The sequence below is a fragment of the Trichechus manatus genome, unplaced genomic scaffold (genome assembly GCF_000243295.1).
Source record: "Trichechus manatus latirostris isolate Lorelei unplaced genomic scaffold, TriManLat1.0 scaffold00018, whole genome shotgun sequence".
NCBI lineage: Eukaryota > Metazoa > Chordata > Mammalia > Sirenia > Trichechidae > Trichechus > Trichechus manatus.
In genome coordinates, this window is record NW_004443954.1 from 20,632,988 (window position 1) to 20,644,414 (window position 11,427).

Consider the following 11,427-nt stretch of genomic DNA (forward strand, 5'->3'; position numbering starts at 1 on the left):
ATTTTCTTGTAGATTATAGATTAGACCTTTGTCTAACTTGTACTTCACCTTTTGGAGCTCACTGGGACTTAGGTCTAGTTATAGGTCTAGAAGCAAAAATGGGTTGTGGGGATATGTTCTGAGAACATGCAGCAATGTTTTATAAAGCATCTGCCTCAGGTGATACCCTAGGCAATGACTCAGATGCCTCCCCAGGTGATGACTCAGACAAATGCTCTTCAGACACAGCTGGGTTAATCTCATCAGATGGGGGTGTAGGGGCCAATGGTTTTACTGGGAAGGGTGGCTTAGCAGACAAAGATAGAGTAATCTCTGCAGATGGGAGTGAGAGGGCTGGTTCTGTTAGCAGGAGTGATTAAAAGGAATTTAGGGGCCCATTATGTCCCCATCCCAAGTTTCAGGATCCCATTTCTTCCCAATCAATACCTTTACTTTAACTTCAGACACCAGTTGCGATTGGGAATTTAACTGGTGTTGTAATTCTGCCACTCTTATGATAAGACTATTGGTTTGGTTTTCGGCAGTATCAGTTCTGTTACTACAATAAGACCTTCTTTCAGGGCCCAAGGGGCAACTTTAAGGTCATTCATGCAGCGCTACAGCTGTAACTCTGAACTCGGGTTCATCTCTTTCTTTCACCATTTTGTCTAGCGAAAGTAGGACCAACCAATCAGCTTCCTTATACTTCTTATTCTGACAAAATTGTAGAAAAGTATCAAACCTGCAATTACCCAGAGCCTCACCTCTCATCAATACTTGATCTATTGGTGGTGATATTTTGTGTATTTCTATTGCCACTTCACACCATGGATTAGCAGTGCCCTCTTTACTACTGGAAGCAGAGTCACCAACATCTTTAAGACCAACCAGATTTGAGAATCAATTCAGAAAACTCATCCTTACTATTCTGTTTCTCTGGAACCACTTCCAGTACCAAATGTCTTAGGCTGGGTTCTCTAGAAAAGCAAAAGCAGTGAAGCACACACGTGTATGCATACACCCCCATGTGTATATGTATGTACACACATGTGTGTACACACACACACACACACACACACACACACACACACACACACACACACAGACAGAGATTTATCTCAAGGAAATGGCTCATATGGCTATAGAGGCTGACAAGTTCCAAGTCTGTGGGTCAGGTGCCAAGCTGGAGGCTTCTCCTGACTCATGTAGTTTCAGGGGCTGACAAACCCAAGATTGTCAGGTCTGATGGCAGGCTGCTGGCTCATGGGCTGTGGAGGCTGACGAATCCATGATCAGTAGGTAAGACAGCAGGCTGCTGGCTTATAGGCAGTGGAGGTCAACGAATCCCAAGAAATATAAGCAATATGGCAAGCTACTGGCTCAAGTTCCAAGAAGCAGAGGTCAAGATCCAGAGTGAGCAGAAGTTAGCAAGCTTTGCCAGAATGTCCAAATATACTGGATATAAGCCACACCCCCAAGGAAACTCCCCTTATAACTGATTCACTGATCATATCAGATTACATCATGGAGGTGATAACATCAGATCACAACTGCCAAATTATATCACATAATTGCCAAACAATTGAGAATCATGGCTCAGCCAAGTTAATTCTGCCAAGGCCAACTACATACCAACCTTAACCATCACAGCACCTAACTAGATAATTTTTCTGTAAGTTTCTTCTAGCTTTGTATTAAAATTTTAGGCGTAGTACCTAAATAATATTTAAAGAAATTAAAGCTTAAAAAAAATTCCCAAGGCTATCTAAAAAAATTTGGGACTAGTGAACTAGAAGGGGTTACAATTTCTAAAACAAAACTTACCTTTGAGATGGTGTTCGTGGGCTTTTAAAGACTGTAGCTTTAGGTCTATCACTCCTGGAAGATTTGCCTTTCATTTCATCTTCGCATAATCCTGCCAAGGCCAACTATATAAAAACAGGCTTAGTATAATGTATGACAGTAGAAATAAACTCCTCTAAACAAATAGATGTTATGAGTAGAACATTAACTTTTAATTGAGTGGTAACGATTTCTCATTAAAAAATAAAAGCTGCTGTTTCAGAAGATGACTCTCTTCCAAAATAGTCACTGCATCTTTCATTTTATAACAGAAATAACCAAATATATTTATGGGAGAACAAATCACATATATTAGAATATATTCAAGTTATAATAATTGTTTAATTATTTTCAATTATTCAACATTTTCAAAAATTGTATTAAAGTAACAAACTACTTTCAAATTTGGACCTACATAATACTCCTGCAATTCTTTCAAAAAATACCTTAAGATGTTTCACACTAATGTCAGCTTATTCTCAATATTATATCTCATAAAGTAATTTCGTTCAGGTGTTCAAGTTTTCAAAATCAAAGTACATAAAACAATTTCAAAATTATTCTATTTAAAAGTCTATCAGACATATAAATGTAATGAATTTTAGGAAAATGAACAAATAAATGATATACATGGTCTATATACCTTTTAAAAAATAGTATTACCAAATTATACATTATAACTTGCATATGCACGTGAAAGCTGGACAATGAATGCGGAAGACCAAAGAAGAACTGACGCCTTTGAATTGTGGTGTTGTCAAAGAATACTGAGTATACTATGAACTGCCAAAAGAACAAATCTGTCTTGGAAGAAGTACAATCAGAAGCAGGAATGGTGAGACTACGTCTCACATACTTTGGACATGTTATTAGGAGTAATCAGTCCCTAGAGAAGGACATCCATGCTTGGTAAAGTAGAGGGTCAGCAAAAAAGAGGAAGACCCTCAACGAGATGGACTGACACAAGGGCTGCAACAATGGGCTCAAGTATAGCAATGACTGCGATGATGGCGCAGGACCAGGCAGTATTTTGTTCTGTTGTATGCAGGGTTGCTATGAGTCGAACTGACTCAATAGCACCTCACAACAACGTATCTGTTTCTACCACTGGCTTGTTTCTACCACAGTTTGTCATATTGTGGTGGCATGTTGCTATGATGTTGGAAGCTATGTCACTGGTATTTCAAATACTGGCATGGTCACCCATGGTGTGCAGGTTTTAGCAGAGCTTTCAGACTAAGACAAACTAGGAAGACAGGCCTCGTGATCTACTTCCGAAAATCAGCCAATGAAAACCCTATAGATCACAAGAGAATATTGTTTGATATAGTGCTGGAAGATGAGCCTCCTAGCTTAGAAGGTACTCAAAACATACAGTGGCTACAGCGATGGACTCAAGCATATCAACGATCTGGTCTCATTCCTTTGGGAGCAAGGGAGAATGAAGAAAATAAGATACAAGGGAAGGATTAGTCCAAAGGACTATTTGGCCACAGCTACCAAGGCCTCCACCGGACTGAGTCCAGTACAACTAGATGGTGCCCAGCTACCACCACTGACTGCTCTGACCAGGATCACAACAGAGGGTCCTGGACAAAGCTGGAGAAAAATGTAGAACAAAATTCTAATTCGCAAAAAAAGGCTAGACTTACTGGTCACACAGAGACTGGAGAAATCCCGAGTATGGCCCCCGGACACCCTTCTAGCTCAGTAATGAAGTCACTCCTGAGGTTCACCCTTCAGCCAAAGACTAGGCAGGCCCATAAAACAAAATGAGACTAATGGGGTATGACAGTCCAGGGACAAGGACTAGAAGGCAGGAGGGGACAGGAAAGCTGGTAATAGGGAACCCAAGGTTGAGAAGGGACAGTGTTGATATGTCGTGGGGTTGTTAACCATTGTCATAAAACAGTATGTGTACTAACTGTTCAATGAGAAACTATTTGGTTCTGTAAACCTTCATCTAAAGTACAATTAAAAAAAAAAAGAATTACAGCCTTGGAAACCCTATGGGGCAGTTCTACTCTGTACTATAGAGTTGCTATGAGTTGGAATTGACTGGACAACAATGGGAGGAGGTCTATAATAGAAATGAAGTAGATGATAGCTTCCTTTCCTTGATTGTTTACTACTGAATTAACTTGCGGGCACTGGAACTATTCTACATCGGGTTCATCTCTAACCTTACACTGATCTATATCCATTCTCCAAATTCCTCATTTATGCACTGCTTATTTTGGCACTCAACCATACTTCATCCTAAAATGTTATGTTAAATGTATTCATATCCCATTTCTCCAAAAACCCTGCAGGCTTTCAAAAGGTAGAAATACCTTTCACATGTCTTCTATTTCCCCAAAGTGTTCAGCACTGACTGTGGATATGATGTCCTATCTATCTTTGCATTCCCCGAAGTTAGGCAGTATGCTGTTATACGGCAGGTGGTCAATATACACGTTTGCTTAAAGACGCAGAATGAAGGTGTGACAATAACAGGACTGTTGTACCTAAGCCTTGTGGAGTCTCGTTTATTTTTAATTACAGCTACTTACAGACACTTACTTGTTGAATTTTATCAACGATCCTATAAGGAGGCAGAAAAAAGACCTAAAATCATCTGGTAGAGCAGTATTTGGCGCACTGGTATTCAGCTAACTAAAGTGTCCCATAACTTTATAAAGTCATATTTCTTCGTTTTTTATATGGAATGGTCTATAAATTGTAGCTTTAAAAACTAGGCTGTACAGCTGCAGGATGAAACGCTTAACTCACCCCTTTGACACACAAAAGCTAAATGATAAAAAAGAATTATTTATATACATATATAATCTGGTGAGAAACAGCATCCAGGACCAGAGGGGACAAACCATCACATCTGCCACCATGTTTGAAGTGTCCGTTGATTCCCCTACGTCCACGATAAAAATTTCTTCTGCACTAAATCACAGGAAACACAAACGGGGGAATAGCACAAATGGCCTCACAAAATGCCATTCTACATTGAGTTGCTTCTTAGTTTCAACAAATTGTAAAATGGGGTGGAGGGGAAAGGAGAGAGTGGTAGGAGGGGAAAGGAGAGAGTGGTACTAGACGGGCTCCGGCACCCGTTTCCACAACCACCCCCAAGCGATGGGCGTCTCCGGGAGACGCAGCGCCGGGGCCACGTTTCTGCCCCTACAAGGGGTCTGCGGAGGCTCAGCCGAGGCCAGAGGCCACCTTTCACGCGCGCCCGCGGTCCCCGCCCTCGGCCTCCCACCGCACCTGCAAATCCCGCGCGCTCGGGGGCCGCGGCAAACAAGCCTGCCTCTCCTGCTCGCCCTGCTCGGCGCTGCCGCCCTCCGCCATCTTCCGCCGACAGTTGGTGATCTCCCGAGACTCGCCTCCTCGGGACTTTCGGGACGGTTGCCGCGCAACGGCGGGGAGGCGGAGCTTGGCAGCGAGTCCCACGAAGAGGGGCTTGGTCAGGGCGCGCCCCCGCTCTCCGAGGCTTTTCCCCCACGCGCTCCTTACTGCGTACCTCCAACCTCTGGAGCTCCTCCCCCGCGCGCCTTTGGCCGGCTGCCGAATCCCCTTTTTAACGCGGTCCCGGTCCCCCGGAACGTCCACACTGACGCCCGGTTCCCCGACCCTCCCAGCGCGTGCCTTCGCCCGTTGTAGTCTCCCCGGGCGCCTCCCCCAGACCACCTCTTTTGCTCCCTTTTTTCCATAAGGGAAACTGGCGGCGGGAATTTCTCAGTAGCCTCTGCTTAAGCCTCGTGTTCCCCTCGCCGCAAGCTTGAGCCGGTGTAAACCGCCGCGGAGGGCAGTTACTGACCCCAGTGGGCAGCATAGGCTCGCAGGTTCAGTGAACTCAACAATGAAAACTTCCTCTGAACGTTTTAGCTGATGAAACATGCAACCCTACCTTGATGTAATTCTCTCATCTTCCCTGTCAAGAACCAGGTAAGCCCATCGTTCCCAAAGCGCAGAACTGAGGGTGAGAGCACCGTAAAGGCTCTTTGCAACCAGAACTAGAGGACTGTTAAACCCTCTTCATTCCACCGAGATTTATTTAAACTCCTGTCTTATTCTAGGCACTGTTACGCCCCGAGAATGGAAAGGTAAAAAGAAATAGTCCTCGTCATTATAGAATTCACAATCTAGTTGGGAACAGAGAGATGTAAAATGACAAAATTACCATGCGAGCTTTGCAGGAAGTGTTATGAAAGGAATGTGGGTGTGAAGGGGAATATTCTGTTGTTGCCTGCTATGTGCACCATGCTAGGTGCATTACATGTATTATCTCATATATCCCTCTGCTAGGTAATTATTGTCATTGTGTTATTCATAAATAACGAGTAAATTCACTGTAATAAAGAATAGTATACCAGATACTAAACCTTGCGTATGTTGAACTGGTACTCTTTTTCATACAACATTCTGCCCTAGGAATTCCTAGCTCTTCTTTAAAAAGAAATGCCCCATACAGAAAGTGACTTTTTAGCTGTTATTTGAAGTATAAGAATTTCAAGTAGACAGTGAACCAAAAGGGACCACGTGTAAAGGCAAGAGTATGTACAGCGACAGAGATTTGAAATACTGTGTTCATAGTCAGGGACAGTACTACATGACTGAAGCTTGTTAACTGCCTTGGAGTTGACCCCCAACTCATGGCTAGCTCATGCATAACGGGATCAGACTGTTGTGATCCATAGGGTTTTCATTGGCTGATTTTCAGCAGTAGATCGCGAGGCCTTTCTTCCTAGTTCTTGGTCTGGAAGCTCCTGTTCAGCATCGTGGCAACACGTGAACCTCCACTGACAGGTGGGCTATGGCTGAGCAAGAGGTGCATTGGCCGGGAATCGAAACCAGGTCCCCAGCATGGAAAATGAGAATTCTACCACCAAACCACTGTTGCCCCTATGATGGAATATTAGAAGTTACCAAAACTGTGTATGGGGAGGGAAATCTAAACTAGACATGTAGGATTAGGGCAGATTCTAAAGGATCTCGCTTTAGTGAATGGGTTAAATATTACCCTCTGGGCCAACCGAAAAAAAAAAAAAGCCCACACACCCCCCTGCAAGCCCATGTGTTTTAGAGTAGATGCTCCATAGGGTTTTCAATGACTGTAGAAAGTAGAATACCAGGCCTTTCTTCTGAAGTGCATCTGGGTGGATTTCGAACCATCAACCTTTTGGTTAGTAGCCCAGTGCTTAACTGTTTGCACTGCCCAGGTACACACCCTCTGGGCCAGATGTTCTCAAACATTGCTACCCTTTAGAATCACCCTCCCCCACCTGTACCCCAGGAATCTAGATTTAATTGGTATGGGATGGGACTCAAGAATCATGCTTTTTAAGATGCTCCCCAGGTAGACTTTGCATCTGGCCATGACAGAGTACTTGGTATGTGCCCTCTGACTCTGAACTCTTCAGACATTGAACAGCAGGCATTTCAGGACTGTGATGTCTGTGGGAAGGGAAACAAGCAAAGTGAACTATGTTTGCCCTGGCTTTCTGCCTGGAACTCTCATATGCTGCTGGTGGGAATGTAAAATGGTTAATGACTTTGGAAAACAGTTTGGCAGTGCCCTCTAAAGTTAAATATACACATCATAAGACCCAGCTATTCCACTCCTAGATATTGACCCAAGAGGAATGAAAACATATGTACCCAAGTGTTCATAGAAGCTTTTCATAATAGCCCCAAACTAGAAATGATGAAAATGTCCATTAGTGAATGAATAAAATTTTGATAAATTCCTACAATGGAATAACATTCAACACTAAAAAGGAAGAAATTACTGGTATACATACCATAGATGAATGTCAAAAACATGCTCTTGAGTGAAAGAAACCAAATATAAAAAACCATAGCTGTTGAGTCAGTTTCGACTCATGTTGTGGTTGTTAGGTGACATCGAGTTTGTTCCTACTCATAGTAACCCTATGTACAACAGAACAAAACACTGCCCAGTCCTGTGCCATCCTCACAATCGTTGCTGTGTTTGAGCCAATTGTTGCAGCCACTGTGTCAGTCCATCTTGTTGAGGGTCTTCCTCTTTTTGCTGACCCTCTGCTTTACCAAGCATGATCCTTCTCCAGGGACAGGTCCCTCCTGATAACATGTCCAAAGTACGTGTGACAAAGTCTCACCATCCTCACTTCTAAGGAGCATTCTTGCTGTACTTCTTCCAAGACAGATTTATTTGTTCTTCTGGCAGTCCATGGTATATTCAGTATTCTTTGCCAGCACCGTAATTCAAAGGCATCAATTTTCTTTCAGCCTGCTTTATTCATTGTCTAGCTTTTTCGTGCATGCGAGGCAAATGAAAATACCATGGCTTGGGTCAGGTGCATCTTAGTCCTCAAAGTGACATCTTTGCTTTTTAACAGTTTAAAGAGGTGTTTTGCAGCATATTTGCCCAATGTAATACATCTATTAAATTCTCGACTGCTGCTTCCATTGGACATTGATGGTGGATCTAAGTAAAGTGAAATCCTTGACAACTTCAACCTTTTCTCCATTTATCATGATGTTGCTTATTGGTCCAGTTGTGAGGATTTTTGTTTTTTTTTTATGCTGGGTTGTAATCCATACTGAAGGCTGTAGTCTTTGATCTTCATCATGAAGTGCTTCAACTCCTCTTCACTTTCAGCAAGCGAAGTTGTATCATCTGCATATCACAGGTTGTTAATGAGTCTTCTTCAACCCTGAGGCCGCGTTCTTCTTCACATATTCCAGCTTCTTGGATTATTTGCTCAGTATACAGGTTGAATAAGCATGGTGAAAGGATACAACCCTGATGTACACCTTTTCTGATTTTAAACCACTTAGTATCTTCTTGTTCTGTTCGAATGACTGCCTGTTGGTCTATATACAGGTTCTGCATGAACACAATTAAGTGTTCTGAAATTCCCATTCTTCTCAATGTTAACCTTAGTTTGTTATGATCCACACAGTCGAATGCCTTTGCATAGTCAGTAAAACACAGGTAAACATCGTTCTGGTATTCTCTGCTTTCAGCCAAGATCCATCTGACATCAGCCATGATATTCCTTGTTCAGCATCCTCTTCTGGATCCAGCTTGAATTTCTGGCAGTTCTCTATCGATGTACTGTTGCAATTGTTTTTGAATTATCTTCAACAATATTTTACTTGCACTTGATATTAATGATATTGTTGGATAATTTCCACATTCTGTTGGTTCACCTTTCTTTGAAATGGACACGAATATGGATCTCTTCTAGTTGGTTGGCCAGGTAGCTGTCTTCCAAATTTCTTGGCATAGATGAGTGAGTGCTTCCAGCGTTGCATCCATTTGTTGAAACATCTCGATTGGCATTCTGTCAATTCTTGGAGACTTGTTTTTCACCAATGCCTTCAGTGCAGCTTGGACTTCTTCCTTCAGTACCATCGGTTATTGATTATATGCTACCTCCTGAAATGGTTGAATGTCGACCAATTCTTTTTTATAGTGACTCTGTGTATTTCGACTCATAGTGACCCTATACAGGACAGAGTAGAACTGCCTCACAGGGTTTCCAAAGGTGTAATCTTTATAGAAGCCAAGTGTCACGTTTTTCTCCCGAGGAGTGGCTGGTGGGCTCAAACCACTGACATTTTGGTTAGCACCGGAGTGCTTAACTGTACCACCAGGACTCCTTAACCAAATATAAAAAGAGTAAATGTTGTCTTATTCAGTTTATGTACAATCCTAGAACAGGCAGAACTCATCTTTAATGACAGAAGCCTGGTGGTTACTTGGGGCTGTACATTTGGGGAAGGATAAGCTTGGGGAATTTTAACTGAAAAGTGACGTGGGAACTTTCTGAAGTGATGGAAATGTTTTATATCCTGATTGTGGTGATAGTTACACAGGTATATATATTTGTAAAAACACATTGAGCTTTGCACTTAAAATGGGTGCATTTTATTATATATAAGTTACACATTTATAAAGTTGATTGAGAAGAGAACTTCTGAGATAATTCTCTTGTGCAGCCAGGGTTGGAAACCATGGTTCTAAGGCATTTGGGAGCTGTTAAAGGATTTGTGGTTTAGAAAGATCACAGGGTATCAGTGTGTAGAATGAATAAGAGTTAGGAAGCTAGAAGGTTATTACACTAATGAGAGGTGATTAGGACTCAAATCTTATCAGTAGCAGTGAGGAGAGAGAGGAGGGGGTCTTGGTAGAGATATTACGGTCAGACTCAATAGATGCTGAAGTCTCAAATGTGGAAGATGTTGAAAGGGAGGAGCCAAGGATGACATCTGGGGTTTGGGTTGGGTGAGCTGGTAAATGGTACCACCTGTAAATTATTGAGTTGAAAGGGAGAAGCAGATTTCACCAAAGGAAAGAAACAAGTCTGTTATGAGCATTCTGAGTTTAAGATTTATGTGAGACTCTCAAGTAAAGATGCATGATGGAGGAATTACAAACACGGGTCTAGATATTAGGAGAGAATTTTGGTTTGGAGATAAGATTTGGGTGTGGACTCAAGTGATAGGTGAGTAGATAAGGGTCCCACGGGCAGTGTGAAATGTGAGAAGATATGCGGACCAAGAACACTTGGAAACACCAACATTTAACAAATCCTTGGAGGAAGAACTTTCTAAGTAGACCCAAGGAGTAGTCAGAGAGGTAGGACAAAGCCAAGAGACTGGAAAATGAGTGATGAGTCAGTTTCAAGGAGGAGGCCAACAGTGTCACATACTACAGCGGATCAAGCAAGATTAGGACTGGAAAGTATGCACTGGCTTAAGGGAGTAAAAAATTGATGCCCCAAAGGTCACTCCTAATTTCTTAGATAGAGAGGCAATTTCATATTTTAGTAGTTTGAGGCGTGCCAGCTAAGGTAGTGAAGGGTACTTTTTCAGTGTACCTAAAGTTAGTGGTGTACAGGAGGCTTCTGAGAGCCTATTGTTAAATTTTCAGGGATTTCGGGAGGCACTTGTGTTTGTACATGTCTGTCTGTCTGCTTTGCCCATGCAGACGGGCTGTGCCTCAGGCTTCGAGGCAGCCATAGGCTGCTGGGAATGAGAAGATATACTCACTGGCGTCAGCCATTCCGTGGGTGCTACGTTTAGCTGTGATCGAGCTGGACACAGGAGATACTTACACAGTGTTGGCAAAGTGAAAGCTACTATTATTATTGGTAGAAAGCAAATGGTAAACAATAACAACACATTCCCAAAGGGGAAATGCTTACCCTCCCCAAATGACCCATGTCCATTCTTTATGGCGTGGGGCAGGGGCATCGTGGTTCAGATCAGATGCTGTGTTCACATCACTACTGCTTCCGACTACCACCATGCTGCTGGGGGCAAGCCTGCTCAGCTCACAAGGCTTCTGCTGCCACTGAGCCTGCTGCCGGCTCCCGCCACACTGCCTGGGCCTGCGGTTCTCTCTTGCTGCCGTGCTACCCCGGCCCCCGCTGGCAGGGCGGGGAGGTGTACAGCACATACATGGGGCACACTCAGGCTTCTCTTGTCCTGCACAAGCATTACAACTCTTCTAGCTCCACTGGCAAAGCCTCCTGCCCAGAGTCATCCATCTCTGTTCTGCTGTAGGAAGACCCCTGCACAGGGTCCTCCAAGGCAACCCCTGCGCGGGGCACACTC

General features: G+C 43.2%; 1 protein-coding gene across 2 annotated transcripts in view; it reads right to left on the reverse strand.

Annotated features, from left to right (window-relative positions):
- The window catches only part of UBXN2B (UBX domain protein 2B), a 40,228-nt gene extending 35,062 nt beyond the window's left edge, over positions 1-5,166 (reverse strand). Inside the window, exons 1-2 of one of the 2 annotated variants that reach the window (XM_004372577.2) lie at positions 5,083-5,166; positions 1,804-1,907 (exon numbers count right to left, since the gene is read on the reverse strand). In XM_004372577.2, coding sequence (XP_004372634.1) covers positions 1,804-1,907; positions 5,083-5,166 — 188 coding nt within the window. Of the gene's footprint in view, positions 1-1,803; positions 2,493-5,082 lie in introns of those variants that run through there. The other variant, XM_023727781.1, reaches the window with a different exon arrangement.
- Between the last annotated feature and the right edge of the window lie 6,261 nt (positions 5,167-11,427).